The sequence below is a fragment of the Esox lucius genome, chromosome 18 (assembly GCF_011004845.1).
Source record: "Esox lucius isolate fEsoLuc1 chromosome 18, fEsoLuc1.pri, whole genome shotgun sequence".
NCBI classification, from domain to species: Eukaryota; Metazoa; Chordata; class Actinopteri; order Esociformes; family Esocidae; genus Esox; species Esox lucius.
The window spans coordinates 20,832,116-20,852,403 of NC_047586.1; the positions used below are offsets into that span (position 1 = coordinate 20,832,116).

Genomic DNA, 20,288 nt, shown 5'->3' on the forward strand with positions numbered 1-20,288 from the left:
GCCTTGCCATACATCCTTGTTAGGCACTGGAATGATGGGGCCCTGTTGAAAGTCAGGTTGGTACCTATAGCTACCAGCCCAACTCCTAAAATATAGTCAAATTAGCATTTAGTATGAGATTACTTATATTTTGAGTCTGTTTATCACCAAAGATGCTTAATTGAATATCGGCTTCAGCGTTGCCAAGCTGAAGCAGGTTGATATCATGCACCATTACACCAATCAAACTCTTTGCATGTCACTGCATCAAACCACTGAGCTTAATTGGTTTAGGGCTTGCTCATAAATCTGTTAATCTTGTAATCATTTTTAATGATAAAGGAATAAGATGGTTAATATTTCCATATAGCCTACAAGGGACAATGCATTGTCAAATGTGCAATTGAGTTCTGACTAAATTAATTAATTATGAGGCTTAAACTGCAGCTGGAAGATTGTGCTTGCTGGGAGGCCTGGCATCTGTCTGTCTGTTTGTGGATAAATGCACAAATGGCCCCTAGTGCTAGGGGCGCCCTCGATTACCATTCCAAGCACAGCACCTCTTGTCACCCGCGAAATGGAGCCGGCTCTGTGACGGGAAAAGGTTGACAGTAGGCTAAGTCCACGACTTGTGTGACGCCCCGACCAGAGAACAGAGTGTTTCTGACGGGGTGTCAGTCTGGATTAAGTCGCTTTGAGACCGCAAATCACCGGCGGAGTTGCTGAGAAAAAGCGATGTGAACATCTGGCTGCTGTAACGCGATCCGAATTCAGCACCAGCAGCCAGTAGACAGCGCCGTATAGATAGCTGCCTGTCGCTACAAAGGCGTTTTCCCTGCTAAACGGTGCATGCAGGCGGAATGCGCAGAGGCAATCCTCTCTGTAGCTGGAAAGCTGCAGCCTCAAAGCGATAGCGGGACCCCATTCGCCCGCAGTTTTTTTATAAGCATACACTGCATTTTCCACGAAGATATACAGGAACGGAAAAAACCTTTGGAATGTTGATTTGTCTGCTGGTCATGGATTTTTTTGAAGGGCATCAGTGCTTACGAAGGCCATTGTCATAGACCATCGTAGGATCCAGCGCACATTTTTTTGGGACACCTGAGTGCCACCAGACAGAATCTGTCAAAATGCTTTTGCACTCATAACTGCATTTGGGAAGAATTGACTCGGTATTATCCTATATCGAACATATCGTGCTGATGTTTCGTGGTTAAGGTAAACTTTAAGCTATATTTTATTGCCTTCATTATATTAAATGTTATGTATCACATTGCTGTTGAACTCTTGGGGAATCGCCTCTGAAGAAATTGCATGGGAGCAGCGGTTTGGTTTTAATGCAATTAGCTCCAAAACTAATTTCCTCTCTCACGGCGGGGTATCTGAAAAAGTGAGAAATCTTAAGATAGCTGTTATATGAGCCTAGATGGTTTACAGCTAACCGCAAGGTCAAAAATTCCCTCAAGATGTAAAGAAAAGCGGGTAGATTACACGTTATTTATAGAACCTGCTTGCTTGCCTTCTTAGCTTTTTTCAGGTGAAACTGAGAATCATGTATTGTGCCAAAGCAATATAGTCTTGTGCACAACACAGATGGTGGATCACATCAGATTAGATCACGATGTGAAATGACTACTCGTGTATGTAAATTATATGTGGTCCTTCAGTCCAATAAAGATAACTTGGAGTACTAAGAGAGAAAGAAATATTACCCTGGTAAAAAGCCACAAATTGCACTTACTGAAATGAAAATTAGGTAGGCTATCGGTCATAGCTTGTTTATGTTGTCGTAGGCTCCTAAAAGAAAATAGGCTAGATTAATTAAAGTAGCCGAATAAACGACTAGCTATGACAGAATAGTCAAATTCAAACACAGATGTATGCAGATACCGATTTCTGAATTATGAACACGTCGCTCTAACGACTTATATAGACTGTGTTTCTTATTTTTATGTTGGGGTGTTGGATAGCATCAATCTTATAATTCATCTGTGCCTGAGGCATCATTGTAACTGCCACACAGCTAGCATCCTGTATGCCTGAATTTACGCTCCTGTTTGCAGACTGCTGTGAGGCTAACTCTCAATGATCACAACATTCAATATCACCGATGAAAAGTATTCATCATCACATGGCGGTTTCACTGAAGTCAATGCTTATGTGTTTCCGAAACATGATTAATATGCGTCTATAAAGAGAGAGATGTCTTTAGAAAGTAATATAGTGCGAACCACCAACACCACCACACGCAGGGAGCCGTGGCTTGGGCTACAGCAGAGTGATCACATCGACCTAATTTACATTGGTTACCTCACAGTAGTTCTGCTAAACGCAAAGCATATTCAGCAGGGAAGGGAGAAAAGAAAACAGTCGGAATATTGATTATTCAGCCCATAGGATTAAATATATTTGCCAGGGGAAACAATCCATTCCCTCTTAAAGGTGAAAAACAACAGATGCATTTATGGATCTTTTAGCTAATGCGAATAACAAGGCTCAGAGCAAAATGAAGATTCTAAAAACTAAAAGGCAATTCTATTTATACAGGGAGGCCTGTTCACTTAGCATTCTAAGATTCCCCCCTTCATTTCTGAAATAGAACCAATGCCACACCAGACCGACCTCAGTCCTTTGGGATCATATCAACTAGAAAACGTAACTGGCAGCTCATTACATTAAGGATTTAGCCCACTTTAGCTACCTTTCTCATATCCGTGGGAAGAAAATGGAAGGTATGAAGCAATTTTTTATGCGTCTGTGTAGGTCTGGCAGTGTGCGTGTCAGGGGGAGGGAGGGAGAAAGAGAGGTAGAGAGAGCGAGAGAGCCATAAGATCTGTTTGATTCAGTCACCCCATTCATTTAACCACCTTCAATGTAATCAACTTGTGCCTCCATCTTTCTGAGCTAATTCAAGAATGATCACAGTGGCGAATAAATCGCCAGATGTTATTTATAGACAACAGACGCGGTAAACGTCAGTACCATACTGACTCAACGTGGTAAGCCTAGTAGGTTATCTGAGAATTAACCTTCAGATAGGCTACATACCATCCAAAAGTGACATTTTTGTGTTGCCATGGTATCAAGGATGTCACACAAGAGCTAACACGTCTCGTTGACTGTGTAGTTTGCAGACACACTGATGTAAATTGGTATTCCGACAAACGCACTCCCTATCTCGCGCGCACACTCGCCCCCCCTCCCTCTTTCTCACTCAAGCACAACGCACGCACAGGCTGACATCGTGTTCAGGACCTAAACCATTTAATCCCGTCTTGACAGTTTAAGTAATCTTTTTAATCAAACACTAACTAATGTCATGTGGTGAAGAATTCCCTCCAGGTCAACCAATCAGAAAGTGTTTACATCAGCGTGAGCGTATTTGGAATGCTATCATGGAGCTAATGGGTTTCATTCTCACAACATATCAGCTTCATTCCACAGCCTCGTGTGATGAAGCACTGGGCTGTCAATGAACAATGCAGTTTTTAGCTTTGTCTCTGCAGTGTCTAGGAGACAACGGTGTCATTATGCACAAGGTCTATTTGTAAGCACACCAAGCAGATCTAACCTCATTCATGTTCTCTGCTCTGTCTAACCTCATTCATGTTTTCTCTCTCACACCCCCCCATCCATCTATCGCTTGCTCTCTCTCACACCTGTGATACCAGCCCATCTCCCTCTCTCTCTCACAGCCGTGATACCAGCCCATCTCCCTCTCTCTCTCACAGCCGTGATACCAGCCAATCTCCCTCTCTCTCTCACAGCCGTGATACCAGCCCATCTCCCTCTCTCTCTCACACCCGTGATACCAGCCCATCTCCCTCTCTCACACCCGTGATACCAGCCCATCTCCCTCTCTCACACCCGTGATACCAGCCCATCTCCCTCTCTCACATCCATGATACCAGCCCATCTCCCTCTCTCTCACACCCATGATACCAGCCAATCTCCCTCTCTCCCTCACACCCATGATACCAGCCAAACTCCCTCTCTCCCTCACACCCGTGATACCAGCCCATCTCCCTCCCTCACACCCGTGATACCAGCCAGTCTCCCTCTCTCTCACACCTGTGATACCAGCCAATCTCCCTCACTCTCTCACAACTGTGATACCAGCCAGTCTCCCTCTCTCTCACACCCGTGATACCAGCCAATCTCCCTCACTCTCTCACAACTGTGATACCAGCCAATCTCCCACTCTCTCACACCTGTGACACCAGCCAGTCTCCCTCTCTCTCTCACAGCTGTGATACCAGCCAATCTCCCACACTCTCACACCTGTGATACCAGCCAAACTCCCTCACTCTCTCACAGCCGTGATACCAGCCAATCTCCCACACTCTCACACCCATGACACCAGCCAGTCTCCCTCTCTCTCACACCCGTGATACCAGCCAGTCTCCCACACTCTCACACCCGTAATACCAGCCAGTCTCCCTCTCTCCCTCACACCCGTGATACCAGCCAGTCTTCCTCTCTCCCTCACACCCGTGATACCAGCCAGTCTTCCTCTCTCCCTCACACCCGTGATACCAGCCAGTCTCCCTCTCTCTCTCACACCCGTGATACCAGCCAGTCTCCCTCTCTCCCTCACACCCGTGATACCAGCCCGTCTCTCTCACCACCTCTCTCTCCCTCACACACCCAGGGTTCCAGCCCAATAGCAGATGATGCAATAGACAGAGGCTTTCTATGAGCCCCAGCATACGTTAGACCATCTGAAAACAGATCCCTCATGACCCGACTAGACCAGCCGCCTGCCTGCTGCAGGAGGGTGTGTGTGTGCGTGTGTGAGAGAGAGAGATGCTGCATAAGGCTTTTCTGGGCAATCTTTGCCCCAGGGAAAGCATAGATATCTTACCTAGAACAGTATGCTGCTGCTCTTGAGTGTCTCTGTATAGCCGGAGGTTTATGTTTAGCAAGCTGCTTTCTACAGTATTAGGAACCATCCACTATCTGCTATGTGTGCCTCTGTGTTCTCTAAGGGTTGACATTCCAAGCCTCTGGGGACATTGAGTAAATCATTGATTAAATAATTGATTGATTATCTAGTTATTTGTTCATCTAGTGGATGGCCGTGACCAGCTATGAAAATTGCTGTGTTGAAACCCCAGCGTAATTAAGTACAAATTAGCGAGACAGGCGCAGACGTTTGCTTCCTGCTGCTTGCCATGTCTCGGCGATGGGCTGTCCTGTTGTCCTCACAAAACGAATTTCGCAGGGATTACCGTCGCAACCGTTCTCTTCACGTTTGGTTGGGTTTGAGTTCACAGGCAAAAAAAGCCCTGTCTCTACGGAGTGAATCAATATCGCGTCTCCAGTGCCATTTGAGTGTGGAAGTAGCTGGTCCTCTACGCCTCATTGCACATCCAGAGGCCGTGCCATTCAGAGCACAGAAGGCTGGTCGGTGTACACACACGCTCGCGTGAGCGCATACTAACTCACTGTCTGTCTCTCAAACGCTCACACCTACACACACGCAAACCCACCTATACACACAAACGGCTAACACATGTACACGCACGGGGAAGAAAACCGCCTGAGCGGTCTGCTGTGAATGCCCTCACCCGCTATCCACTTAAGCTGACCATTTTGGTTTGACCCACTACAGGCTTGTCCGACTAGAACAGTGGATACAATGGATGTTTGTTTGCCTTTATTTATCTTCTTCAACTCCACATAGTATTGACACACACGCGCGCGCGCACACACACACAGAATCTAGAAGTGATCTTTGTGGTACTATAGCAAAAATATACACAAACGTCAACAGTGATAATGCAGCTATGAAAATTGACTTCTACATAGTCTAGATAGTGTAAGATTACATGTACAGTACACATATTCACACATTACTTTTAAAGATAAGATGTCAACATCTCAGCTGGAAAGAGAGGGTAATTACCGCTGTCAGTTACGATTTAAGACCCTCTTTCTCCAGCCAGCTAGAGATTTTATCTGATAGGCCATAAATCCAGTGCACATGCGGGAGTGCACCAGGCTATCTAGAATCTTCTACTAAAACTTGTTTAGCTGAAACAAAATACACATTTGTACTGTAATAGTGGCATGGAAATAAGAGCTTTCTTATAATGATGAATGCAACCATTCAAGAAATACAGTAGTTGGCAACTCTATAGTGTGCTGATATGATACAGTACAAAACAAAGGTGAGCACTGCTTTCTGCCAACAACAGCAGGCGAGTAAGGTTACAGACATAACAAGATAACTAACCAAGCAAGTTGCAAGTAGCAGTCATCAAATATCTAAACCAGGGCTGCCCAACCCTGTTCCTGGAGATCTAATGTCCTGTAGGTTTTCTCTCTAACACACCTGACTCTAATAATTAGCTGGATGAAAAGCTTAACCGTGTTAGTCACAACTTGTGTTGAAGAGAAAACCTCCAGGACAGTAGATCTCCAGGAACTGGGTTGGGCAGCCCTGATCTAAACCATATCAACCCCCAAACGTGTTTCAACTACACCACCGTTCCAAAGTCTGGGGTCACTTAAAAATGTCCCTATTTTCCATGAAAACATACATGAAATTAGTTTGATTAGGAAATATCAAAAATGAATAGGAAATGTAATAGGTTAGAAATAATCATTTTTAATTGTCCTTCAGACCTTTCTTGTGTCAAAGAATCATTCATTTGCAGAAATTACAGCCTTATAGACCTTGGGCATTCTAGTTGTCAGTTTGTTGAGGTGATCTGAAGAGATTTCACCACATGCTTCCTGAAGCGCCTCCCACAAGTTGGATTGGCTTGACAGGCACTACTACTTATGGTCAAGCTGCTCCCACAACAGCTCAGTAGGGTTGAGGTGTAGTGAATGTGCAGACCACTCCATTATAGACAGAATGCCAGCTGTCTGCTTCTTTCCCTAAATAGTTCTTGCATAGTTTGGAGCTGTACTTTGGGTCATTGTCCTGTTGTAGGAGGAAATTGGCTCTAATCAAGCATTATCCACTGGGTATGGCATGGAGTTCCAAAACAGAGTGATAGATCCCTTCGAGATCCTTTTTATCCTCTAGAAATCTCCCACTTTACATTGCCTCCACCATGCTTGACAGATGGCGTCAAGCACTCCTCCAGTGTCTTTTCATTTGGTCTGCAGCTCACCAATGTTCTTCGTGTTTTGAATACCTCAAATTTAGATTTGTCTGTCCATAACACTTTTTTCCGGTCTTCCTCTGCCCAGTGTCTGTGTTCTTTCGCCCATCTTAACCTTTTCTTTTTATTGGCAAGTCTGAGTTAAGGCTTTTTCTTTGCAACTCTGCTTAGAAGACCAGCAAACCTCGGAGTCGCCTCTTCACTGCTGACACTGAGACTGTTTTTTTGTGGGTTCTATTCAATGAAACTGCCAGTTGAGGACCTGTTTCTCAAACTAGAGAAAGTTATGAGCTTGTAACCGAACCCAAAATTGCTGATGCCTAAGATATTGAAGTAGTCTAAAGAAAGCCAGTTTTATTGCTTCCTTTTATCAGGACAACAGTTTTCAGCTGTGCTAACATAATTGCAAAAGGGTTATCTGATGATCAATTAGCCTTTTAAAATGATAATCTTGGATTAGCAAACACAGCATGCCATTGGAACACAGGACTGATGGTTGCTGATAATGGTCTTCTGTACGCCTATGTAGATACTCCATTAAGAATCTGCCATTTCCAGCTATAATAGTCATTTACAACATTAACAGTGTCTACACTGTATTTCTGATCAATTTGATGTTACTTTAATGCACAGAAAATTGGCTTTTCTTTCGAAAACAAGGACATTTCTTAGTGACCCCAACCTTTTGAACAGTAGTGTATGTTTTATTTAAAATAACCAAACAAAGACACTATTACCAATGTAGAAAGAATGGGTGCTTATATATTGAACATTTGTATGGCACAATTCACGCATAGAAGCAATTACTTGCTTTACAAAGGAAAAAAACCAAAATGTATATACCATCATCCAAAAAGTCCCCTCCCCACCCACCATCCTCCAACCAACTATATACCCTTACCCCCTATATCATTTAGTTGAGGAAACCTCAGTCTTTTTCCAAAGGAAAACTATAAGAGACTATAATTTGCAGATGCAGGTTAAACACATCGAGAAAACTGAAAAGTTTGCCATCCACAATTTGTATGCTCATCACTCACCTCCTTTGTCTCACAGGCTATTGCATTTTACTCCTGTCACAATAACCATGCGAAAGCAGGCTTAGTTGGAGTTACCATGTTATTCTATGCATGTGACTTCACTGAGTATTTGTCATCGTGGGATTTTAGTAAATCGAAACGCTATGAAGCATGGCTCAAGATGGACCGGGATGACGTCAGTGAACACATCCATTACATCCAGTCTAGCCTGAGCCAGCCACTTTATAAAACAACAGAGAAGCTTACAATCTATTAGCCTACCACAATAAATGCAATGTGCCTTCAATTAGCTATGTAGCTACTGAAGCAACAATGTTATTTTAACACAATTAAATCATTTTTAGGAAGATGTAAGTGCCCTATTCTACCCTAGTCAGTGCAGTTTCTATCAATTCAAGTCAGCCATGCTGTATGTTCATCTGTCCCACAAGTACGGTATAACGTACGACATGGTGCCTGGGTGTACTGGACACGTGGGAAAAAGTGTTAGGAGTGTTTTCTCTTTTTTTTTTGGAAGTCTAAGCCGACTGAGCCAATGCCTATTGCCCTGGGAATTTTTCACATCGTTCTTATTGGCCAATGAAGACTCGCAGATTGTTCCACCAGACCTTCTGTGCATTTCGGCAGAAGTGTCTGGGAAGGAGATTACTCGATGACTAAATACTCTGAGCTACAGTGGGCAGAGCCAGAGTCCAGCTCCATTCCAGCTGATTTGCTTAAAAGAAGGGTATTTTCTAAACACACACACACACACACTAATAGCAATGTTTCCTCAGTTTGGGTCACGAGTCGTTTGCCATATTTAAGAAGTTCAATAACAGGCCTATTGAACAATTATACCACAGTCCATTTGTCATCGACTTTACTTCAGACCACTTTGTTACGACCACCCCTCCCCTTTCACTAGCACCAGCCCCCAGAGCCATGGAACGCCGTTTGGGTCTTTGTGTGTCAATAAAAACACACCTGTCTTGTTAAATAACACTACTTGATGCCTGAATTAAGACTGCTGTTCATTCAGCTCTTGAGTATTACTAAACGTTACTTAGTTTTTTGACATATACATTCTTTTTTATGTATTGGTTACACTCATTTATAATGCATAGCGTGCCTTCGGAAAGTATTCAGACCCCTTCACTGTTTTTGTTGTGTTATAGACTTTTATAATTGATTAAATATATATATGTTTGCCATCAATCTACATCTAATTTCCCATAATGCAAAAACATGTTTTCGAAAGTTGCGCCAATTCAATGACATTAAACACCAGAAATATCTCACGTACATAAGTATTTAGATCCATAAGTATTCAATCCAAATTGAGCTCAGGTGTATCCTGTGTCCTTTGATCATCCTTGAGCTGTCTCTAGAACTTGATTTACTATCCTAACAGTAAGACATGATGTTGGGAGCACCAGGCTATGGGGATTATTCTTGGCAACAGGGACTGGGAGACTGGTCAGGATGGAGGGAATGAGAAACAGAGAAAAATACAGAGAGGTCCTGGAAGAAAACCTGATCCAGAGCACACAGGACTTCAGACCATGGCAAAGATTCATGTTGTAGCATGACAATAATATGAAGCACACAGCAAATACAACACTGGAGTGGCTTCTAGACAAAGCTGTGAAAGTCCTGTGATAGTGGACCAGCCAAAGGACGGACTTAAACCCCATTGAACATCTGTGGGAAGACCTGAAGATCACAGTTTCCCCTATCTTCCCATATAGTCTGACAAAGCCTGAAAGAATCTACAAGGAAAAATCGGGAAAACTGCCCAAATCCAGGTGTTTAAATCTAGTAAAGGCATACCCAAAAATACATTAAACTCTATTCGCTGCAAAGGTCTGAATACTTACGTACACACAATATTAGTTTTTTATTCGACACACATTTCTAAAAATATGTTTTCTTTTCTGTTATTGTGGTGTATTGTGTGTAGATTGATGGCAAAAAGGAATACTTTTTCCTAAGGCACCTTATGTAACACTGATTAATTGGTACATATGGTATTATACCAATAGAGTTCTGTGTTACCTTCCACTGCATCAGGAATGGAACTAACTGATGGATGAAAATGATTCCTCCCCTAAAAAACACATCAATACGATATCATCTGTTTAGTAAAGACTGCTGGCCAGGAAAAATATAGCTTATGGATGCAAACAATACCATCCCCAACAAAAACAAATCAGCAAAACGACAATCTGTTTCAGTCAGATAACTAGTCCTGTCACCATTTCAATTCTCCTAATTTGTAAGATTTTTTCGTTGTTGTTCCAGTTTGGACCTGGTCCATTCTGTATGAGGCTAGTAAGCTGCTATAATGAGATTTGTTTGCTTTTGTTTGGCAACAGGGCTAGTTGGCTAGGTTTAGTTCGTTATCTTTCTGAAGTTATTTTCATTCTCGACTGTTTTAATAGAACAAGTGAATTTAATCACATGAAGCAATATCATTATGAAAAATAGCAGAGACTGCAGTAGCTGATTACTGTTTTCAGGACAGTTGATAACGTTTTTTTAACATGTTCATTTTGACATGCCAAGACTCAAACAGCTTTCTCAGGCAGGGTCAACACATTTCCATGAATGTTACTCAGTAGTGGTAAAACGCCCGGTAAAACTGAGCCATAAATCTCTCCTCTAAGTTGGTTCTTAACTCCAAGCCCGGGGACCTGGAGACATGTCTGGTGTTCTCCACTACCTGGTGTCGTAGTTCTAAATCACTCCCTGATTAGAGAGCTACAATGACATCCATCGGTACTTTGGGTCCCCAGGCATGGAGTGGAGAACCGCTGCTCTAAGGAGAGAGGGACTCTGATGTCAGCTACTGTAGTGGCTCTCGTTGGAATGTCTGATCAGGGACACAGTATGTGTCCTGCTCTGCTCTCTAAAATTATATCAATGGGTTCCCGGTTTTATTATCTGTCACACACTAGGCGACCTCCATTTTCCTTTATTTTCCAGCCAGCCGTGTGTCTTACATCTATCAGCTGACAGGTGTCGTCGCCATGTTGCCACCAGGCCTCAATCTCTGTTAATGTTGCAACATGACGTTCCCCCACACAGAAGTCCTGTCACTTAACTTCAAACCGCAGAATTCTTCATTCCCTGACATATTCAGAGAACTTTGAGAAATTGTTCATATTTTCTCAAACTTCTCTGATGGTTAAGGTTATTGTTTTTTTTTCCCCTCGCAGATTTTTTCAGAAGCTGCGGGTGGAGAAGACCCTTTGAAGGGACACATAGATTCCAGGCTTTTATCTGCTGAAACAGCATTTTAACAGACACATTAGGATATTCAAGTCATAGAGGAATACTCTGAAATATTACCAGAACCACAAACACCAACAATGATAAAACAGCTATAGGGTTCTGTACCTAAAGGTTAGAATTTGGGTTGTACCACACTTGTGGAATCTTTACAGTATCTGTTGGTTGCCTTCCCCTTCCTTTTGGCCAAGAGCCACAAGACATGAATTGTACCTTTACATGTACGCATTCAAAATGAGTAATTGAATCCATTATGAGTAGTATTTCATGTATTGTTAAGCAACTTTCTCTGCACTCTAGCCACCCTATCCCAACTACTTATAACTAGACTATACCTGCAGAGGCCTTCTCTACTTCTCTCCGTAATCTTGAGCATTATGAAGTGATATATCAGGATTCATCAAATGTACCCATCCTCATCCCTTGTCTCAGCTGTGTCATAACTAAGAGCAGCAGCAGAGGCCAGTGAGAGGAAATCAATAGCTAACGACGGCGCATCTCGAATGAAGCCAGTGGAGAGCACAGTGGGTTTGGCAGTCGGTTGATCCACTCTCTTTGGCTTCATTTGATCCACGAAGACATCTGTCTAATTTTGCAGAGTGACTGGACCGCCAGACTCAACCTTCATCCCCCCCATACAGGGATAAAAGGGCCTCAGGATGATGATTTCAAAAACACAAGCATCAGCACAGCATAGCGGAGGGGAAAGAGTAGCTGTGTTATAAACAGACATACTTTTTTGAGGGTCTTTAAACTTTTCAAATCTGAAGGCATACAATATTTGACACAAGAGAAAAGCTTATCAGTTCAGGACAAACATCAGCTGGTGATGAATTGTATTTTGTGTATTGTTAGTGTCCTTCACTTCCTTATGTCATGGTAATTAGTCACACCTAGAGGCAAAATTAACATTTAAGAAGAAAATAGAATGCTGTAGTCTTCCAGGGAGAAATTCTTTACATACCGTGGGTCAGGTACAGGTTAGAAAAACAATTATTTAAAAGACTACCTGATCGAAATTCCAAGAGCGTCACTGACTTTGGGACTGTTTTTGTCTGGGTACTTGACTGTTTTGTTCTGTTTTGTCTGGACCCCAGAAAGAGTAACTCCAGATAAAGTTACATCTAATAGAAATACCAATAAACACTTCCTATTCTATTTATCTGATATGTACTTTGTTGTTTTGTGTGGGTGTATATGATTGCTTTGTTGGGTGATTCGAGTGGACTTCGATAATATTTTCTCTCTGCAGTCTCTACTTCAGCATACCCTCCCGACCTAGCAGGAGGAAAAAACATGTGAAACCAGTTCAGAAATTAATATAATTTCTGTTGTGATCCATTTAGGGGCAAAACTTCCGTGGATCAGTGTCGTCGTAAAAGTCTGTTTAGCTTAGTTCCACTACTTGTACATGCGTAATTGCCAGAGATTAACTTTAATAGAATATTAAAATGCTTTATCTCTCTTGTCTGGCCAGGTGGTTGACTCTGACTGGAAAGCCTGATGGAGACCCTGCTAGTTTACCTGATGGTCCTTGGCATGGCTGTTAAAGCCCACAAAGTTCAGGTGTGCCCAAAACGCTGTGTCTGCCAGATGCTCAACCCCAACCTGGCGACTCTTTGTGACAAGAAGGGCCTTCTCTTCGTCCCGCCCAACATCGACCGGCACACTGTGGAGATGCGACTGGGCGACAACTTTGTCACAGGCATCAAGCGGCGGGACTTTGCCAACATGACCAAACTGCAGGACCTGACGTTATCTCGCAACACCATTGGTTCCATTTCACCTCATGCTTTTAAAGACCTGGAGAACCTCAGGGCCTTGCACCTGGACAGCAACCGTCTGACGAGTCTCACCAATGACACCTTCAGCGGGATGTCCAAACTTCACCATCTTATTCTTAACAACAACCAGCTGATTAATATCCACACAGGGGCTTTCAATGATCTCACAGCTCTAGAAGAGTTAGATCTGTCCTACAACAACTTAGAAAGCGCGCCGTGGGTAGCTATTCAGAGAATGACCAGTCTCCACACCCTGGGCTTAGACCACAACATGCTAAGCTATATCCCTGAAGGAACCTTCTCCAGCCTGCAGAAGCTCAAACGGCTTGACGTCACCTCCAATAAGCTCCAGAAGCTTCCGCCAGACCCGGTGTTCCAGCGGGCTGGGGTTCTGGCCACGTCAGGGAGCATGGGACCGTCGTCATTTGCCTTGAGTTTTGGTGGGAACCCACTGAGGTGTAACTGTGAGCTGCTGTGGCTCCGCAGGCTGAGGAGAGAAGACGACCTGGAGACGTGTGCGGCTCCGCAGCACCTGGCTGGAAGATACTTCTGGACCGTGTCAGAGGAAGAGTTCCTCTGTGAGCCGCCTCTCATCACCAGACACTCTCAGGTAAGGCTTAACCCGGTGTTAACGGTTATTGCGAAAACTCCTTTCAGCATTCAATGCCATGATTCAGTAATCCCAGTGATATCATTAACCCTTTCGTCATCTACGTCCCTCTAGGAGCTGCGAGCGTTGGAGGGTCAGAGTGTGGCTCTGCGCTGTAAGGCCAGAGGTGACCCCGACCCCATAATCCACTGGATTGCCCCAGACGGCAGGCTCATGTCCAACTCTTCCCGGGCAACAGTGCACAGTGACGGGACCCTGGACATCCTCATCACCACTGTGAAGGACTCTGGTGGGTGTCTGTTGTGGAAGACTATGTTGTTTTTGTGCTCTGTATTTTCAATAGCCACTGAAGCAAGCTTTTCACATAATTTCTCTAAATGAAAATGATCCCATGGTGAGCTCTGTCTCTTCCTCAAGGCAAATCAAATGTTGACAGTTCTCCATTGCTCCATCAGGCTCCTTCACCTGTGTTGCCTCAAACCCGGCTGGGGAGGCCCAACAAACTGTGGACCTGGTGATCGCCAAACTTCCGCACATCAACAACGGTAGTTTGGAAAAGGAACCAGATCCAGGTTCTTCTGACATTGCGACGGTAACGAGGACGGGTGGTAGTGTAGAGGGCTTGGTGCCACTGGGAAACACGAAGCCAAGCCAGGAGAAGAAGGTGGAGATTGCTGACATCACGTCTACCTCTGCTCTGGTCAAGTTCAACTTCCAGAGGAGCATACCAGGCATCCGAATGTTTCAGATACAATACAATGGAACCTATGATGACTCTCTGGTTTACAGGTGAGGCTTGGCTTATAGAGGGGCTGTTTTGTAGCCTGGCTGAGATCTGACGCTTTGATGTTGTCAACAAGAGGTGTTGATAATAAAGGGGATGCCCACAGCTGGTTTGATTTACCAATTTCAAATTGAAAGAATCATAATCAATGTTTTACTCAAGAACCCCACCACGAAACCAAACTGTCATGCTTACTTCCAAAATCTCTGGCATAGCAAATTGATGAGGAAAGTAGCGGAGTTGCGCATGAAAGCCAGTAAATAAGAACAAATGAAATTTGCTGAGCAAATATTATATTAACAACAGGCTCCTGTCCAGACCATAGTCACAGCTCTCCCTGCGTTGTGATTCATATAGGTCAGCGTCAGCCAGGTTAGCGGTTTTCTGGATTTGTTGATGATTGATATTAATGCCTCATTTCCACTGTTAAAACCATGTGAGATTAATAGTCTGTTGAGAGTATTAAACCAAATGAGAACGAACCAAAAACTTTATTAACCTTCTGTTTTGCTAGTTTCTAGCAACGTTTATGTTGTTGAAATTTATTTAAATGTCAGATGTGCAAATTCCCATTACTAGATATAGATCCAGACTCCTCTGACATGCATTTAGTTTGAGGTTCGATATCCAACTGTTGAGTTGGATATCCATCTACATTGAGTAAAATTCAACCACAGACCTCTTTAAAACCCATCCAATGGGTTTTAAAGTGGCAAGGACAGAGGGCAAAATGTGCATGCTATTGACAATAGGCCCACATCTTAGTGCAACATAAAATTGCTTTACAAAGGACAAAAATAAGTTAAGGTAACTGGTTATGTTTTTTCATTATTCAAGTAAACATTTGACCTCATCACCTCCATTCGACCAATGGACATCCACCTCTGATCCGAAATGCGGGTCAATGTCTAACAATACGCTATTTCTCTGAGAATTCTCTTAATTTACTGAAATGTTTTTTCTTACCTGACCAAGACAACCCACAAGTAATCTTGGTTAACCCAGAACTAATGTAACGTGATTGGGTAAATGCTCAATTAAGTTCATATGTGTCAGAACTGGTTGGTTCATAACCGATCTATGGTACTATTTAGGTTTATATATTCCGTACACTAGAGATTGGTCCAAAGGCTGTAGTTTCCTATAAAAAGCTGAGAAACTAAGAAAGGAGATGGGCAGACCCATGTACAATTGAGATTCTATTGAGCCAATGTTCCTGTTAGGAAAAACTTACTCTGTGATGCGTTATGTGTGTACAACACAACTTGTTGAGAAAATCAAAATAATTATTGAATTATTATTCCATCTCACTCATCTGGCTTCCGCTACCAAGGCACCGGGCTTCCTATCTCCTCAGGTGGTGGAACTGATGGCCTTATGCGTCCGATGTATGTGTCGGTTGGGCTGTCTGGCTCGGAGTCCATCCATGTGTCTACACTGTGCACGACGGGTACAGCCATGATATTCTGACACCAGTGTAATGGAACAGTCAGCGTGGCTCACGCCCTTCACCTTCTGGCACGCCGTTGGGCTGAGGAAATATACAAGCTCCTGAACCAGGGTCGTCACAATACCTAATCAACAGAACCAAAAACAGATGTTGGCGGTGAGCTGCAGGGCGAAGACGAGATGAAAGAACGAGCAGAATGTTACAAAGAGCTTCAGAAGATCTTTCGGGCTAGGCTACTTTCAGGCCCCTGAGAAAAAAAAGTCTACACAACACTCTTTCATCTGGCAACCCTTTTACGACATATTTGGAGTTTGTGCTGTGATGTGATCATTTATCACACACACAACTGTATTCAGAGAGTCAACAAATATTGTGTGTACATTGAGTTTAGTGGCTAAGGTCCATTTGGGAATGCAAAATCCACTACTCTGGTCTTTCAAGCACACAGCACCGTGGCCCCACCACAGAGCCATTAGATCTATTGTGACTTTCTCTTCAGAGAGAAGGGTGTGCACGCAATCTTTCATCTCTCACGCTTCCGACTTCTCAGTGGGTGTGTTTGTGTCTCACGGGGTTTGGGTAAAAATAAACAAGAATTTCCGCTCCCACAATTTGGACAATAAAGTATTCTTTTTCATCTTTCACCCCTTTCAATACACATCATTAGCAACATTCTCTCTTTCTCAGAGCCATTGGAATCACTGCGACTCTGTTTAAAGGTCCAACCGGGACGCAGCTGTTAATAACGTTCTTTCATCTCTTACCACGTTCAGGCAATAGCTTTCACAATCTCATTTATAATTGGTCTAGCACGCGTTCACCTCTTCCATCCCACACTAACTACGTTTTCTCTTTATGTTTTCAGAATGATCCCTCCGAGCAGCAAAAGTATTCTGGTGAACAACCTGGCAGCCGGCACTCAGTATGACCTGTGCGTGTTGGCCATCTATGATGACCTAGGGACTTCTCTGACCGCCACGCGGGTGGTGGGGTGTGTCCGCTTCACAACTGAGCCGCAGTACCTCCGCTGCCACTTCATGCAGTCCCAGTTCCTGGGAGGGACCATCGTGGTCATCATCGGGGGGATCATTGTGGCGTCTGTCTTAGCCTTCATCATCTTCCTTATCGTGAGGTACCGAGTGTGTAGCCAAGGTGATGACGATAAGGTAGGGATGTTGAGTATTGCACTTTTTACCTTCGAGGGGGCCTACTGCCTCTGTACTGTTTCTGTTTCTGATGAATGTTGAGGTCATATCTCCCCGGGGAATAATATACACTTGTTCTTTTATAAGGCTTTGGAGATGGGCGAGATCCGGTCTCTGAGCAGTGATGGTCAGCTGCAGGTCTGCGGTGTCCCCAAAGCCCTGTCCAAGTCTATGTCCAGGCCGCTCCTCCGGCCAGAGAAACCAGAAAAGGAGGACAAGGAGTGTCTGAAAGTGGCCATTCCTCCTCCCGAGCCGGTCAAGCAGCAGCGACCCACAGCCCCGACCACCGTCACCTCAACCAAGCCCTCCATCCCCGACTGTACCGTCTCCACCTCTGCTGCCAGCCACCGCTGGCACCCTGCCTCCCCTGGCACCCTGAGGCAGAAACGGGCCGGCATAGCCGCCAGCGGTGGTCCAAAACCCGGAGAGGCCAGACGAGCCGAAGGCCTGACTGATTTGGAGTTGGACAACACAAATGGGAATAACTCGGCAGAAACTAAAATGGCTCCTGCCTTGGCTGTTCCCGCCCTTTCCACAAAATGGACGCCAGTCGTAAGGGGTCCCCGCCCCTCCGGAGCCTCCGCCCGCCATTACATGACAGTGCCAGCAGGGGGTATTAGGATGAACCGGCGGCACTCTCTGAATGTGGACTCATACAAGGAGCGCTGCTATGTCAGCCTGGTACAGCAGCAGCAGCCAAAGCCAGGCAGGAGTTTGCGGTCCAAACGCAGTCTGTCCATGAGCGGAGAACTGCCCCAGCTGGACAGCGCAATGGGAAACATAAGCAGAGGCAGAGACAAGCTTTCCCGATCTGAGTGGCTTCTCGAAAGCACTCTATGATCAGAATTTTACTTGCTTACAGGTTCTTGTTTTACTGGATTGGATTTGTGGCCCATCGTGGAGTAGACATGCCTTGTTCAGAAAGTTACTGACGTCTTGCACTCACAGCACAATGTAAGACGTTTCTGAAGAAAAGGCAGCCAAACAGGGTTTTAAAGGGCAAATGTTTCACATGAAGGGTTTCTACTTTAAAAAGCAAATATCCTCTCAAATTAATCTTTATAGCGACTTTGGATATAACTTAATGTACAAAAAGTGTTAAGTTGTGTAACATACAGTATATGGCAATCCACCCTTAAGTGTTCACATGGTATTGAATGCAGTAAACTTGTTGAAAGTCCAGCCTTATTTAGAGAGGGAGGGAGAGAAAGAGAAGAACATCATATCTGTTTTAACATCGCCTGTTAGTGATTACGATCACTGTGTAAACAACGAACGGACGCACTTCTTGTCATCAGCTTTGCAGAAAAGTTGGTGAAGTCTTAATTAATTTGGTGGTGTTTGGAGGGGTTAGGAATGTTCGACACCCCCAGGCAGATCTACAGAACAAGAATGTAGCCCGAACTGGGTTTGAACCAACACCCTACTTAGTACAGTGCACTCCTTTTTGATCAGGGCTCTGGATGGAAGTAGTGCACTGTAGAGGGGTCAGGTTGACATTTGGAGCGCACAGCCTAGTGACAGAGCTGGATCTGTTCATCAAACCCACCAGACTCACAGCACAATGCAGCATTTATGGCACTCGTTGGCTGAGCCTAATACTGCCCTCTTTCCTTTTTTTTTTTCTTGTTTAGTTTATTTCCCACACGTAATTACACATCAAGACTAATGCTCAAAAGATTCTTGTCACGACCGACACGTCAGTTCAAATGAGCACAGAGAGGATGACAGGAATGAGTCCAACATGTCAGGTGGATGGATGGGGCCCGATAAGGGATGGGCAGTCCATTTTCATGTTTTTTACTATTATTAAGACATCATTTGTCATGTCGGGTCGAGGAACCGTTGTATATTGACTTATTGGTATCGAGCCAACAAAAGCCACCAAACGGTATATGTGAAGTCGGCTCTTGATTTTGCTGTTGTTTCTGTTTGATGTTTACCAGTATAAATAAACCAATGAGGAAAAGGAATCTAATGCAGTTTTAAACTGACTGTATCTGTACAGTTATTGCTTTTGACATCTATTTGCCAGATACCGTACCCACTGTCAGTCCTAAACATAAAATGATGGCAGAAGTAATTTTACATTTTTGCTTCATTTTCCCACAACCAGCTGACACTAGCCGTTCACAAGACCTAAATAATATGCAGAGGGATACCTAGAATGTTATGCTTACAGCAGCCCACAGTTTAGTAGATTGATTCCATCCCAAACTACCTTCAATCACGAATCGCAACACAAATCACTATATATCTTCCTCCAGCAAGCCGGGCAGAAGAATCATCTAATCTGTAGGTTTTTAAGGTTCAGTATTATCTTAAAGCAATTTAATCTCTCCTCCTTTACCCTGACAGACGAAAGAGCCGTAGACCTTTGATAGATCGCTGCCCTCGGCTCCTATGTTTGTTCAAAGGCAATGGGAGGCAGATGATGAAAAGAGGCCATGCTAGTCACCTGGGACTCCCCCCCCCCAACCCCCACCCCCCACCCGACCGCCTGCACATCTACGCTCCAAGTAAAAAAGCCTCTGCCCTCCTGCAATGCATTGAGGATGCCAGACAGGCACTGCAGAAACAGAAAGAAAACCCTCTGCAGAGGTTAAAGACTCCAGCTTCGGTCGTCATTGGATAAGCATTACCATCACAGGCCACGCAGTCACATCAACTAATCTGCAATCCTGGTAATGTTTTCAGATGGCGGCAAGCGGTGTCCATTGCATTTCAATAATCTGATCGGCATTAGGATTCTCTGTTATAGTGGCTCCGAAGCAACGGTTTTGAAGTCGGAAAGATTTATTTTGTGACGGGTCCCATCGCCCAAAATAGAGCCGGACCTTGAGAAAGAGCTCTGGAAATTCTCTGCTAAAATACAGTACAGTGTTAGACAGCAGTGGCTTGTTAAGATGTGCTGCACATATGTCAGACATAAATTAATTAATGTCACCCAAACAGGCCGGGCTGGAGCGAAAGGCCCTTTTATTTATTATTTCTCCCTCATTATGGATGATTAAAATGCGTAGTGAAAGAGCCGAGCCCGGA

At 44.1% G+C, this 20,288-nt stretch overlaps 1 protein-coding gene across 1 annotated transcript; it reads left to right on the forward strand.

Moving 5' to 3' along the window:
- Positions 1 to 172: 172 nt before the first annotated feature.
- Positions 173 to 19,213, forward strand: lrfn5b (leucine rich repeat and fibronectin type III domain containing 5b). Its single transcript, XM_010882218.3, has 6 exons — positions 173 to 1,200; positions 12,891 to 13,807; positions 13,922 to 14,096; positions 14,263 to 14,596; positions 16,907 to 17,207; positions 17,334 to 19,213. The coding sequence occupies exons 2-6, from the start codon at positions 12,917 to 12,919 to the stop codon at positions 18,084 to 18,086; spliced, it is 2,454 nt and encodes an 817-aa protein (XP_010880520.1). The 5' UTR covers positions 173 to 1,200; positions 12,891 to 12,916; the 3' UTR covers positions 18,087 to 19,213.
- The last annotated feature ends 1,075 nt before the right edge of the window (positions 19,214 to 20,288 follow it).

Bases quoted from the DNA above. Each gene is read 5' to 3' on its own strand.
- lrfn5b (XM_010882218.3), top strand. From the start codon at position 12,917: ATGGAGACCCTGCTAGTTTACCTGATGGTCCTTGGCATGGCTGTTAAA. The intron at 14,097-14,262 runs GTGGGTGTCTGT...TTGCTCCATCAG, and splicing joins CACCACTGTGAAGGACTCTG to GCTCCTTCACCTGTGTTGCC. The intron at 17,208-17,333 runs GTAGGGATGTTG...TTCTTTTATAAG, and splicing joins GCCAAGGTGATGACGATAAG to GCTTTGGAGATGGGCGAGAT.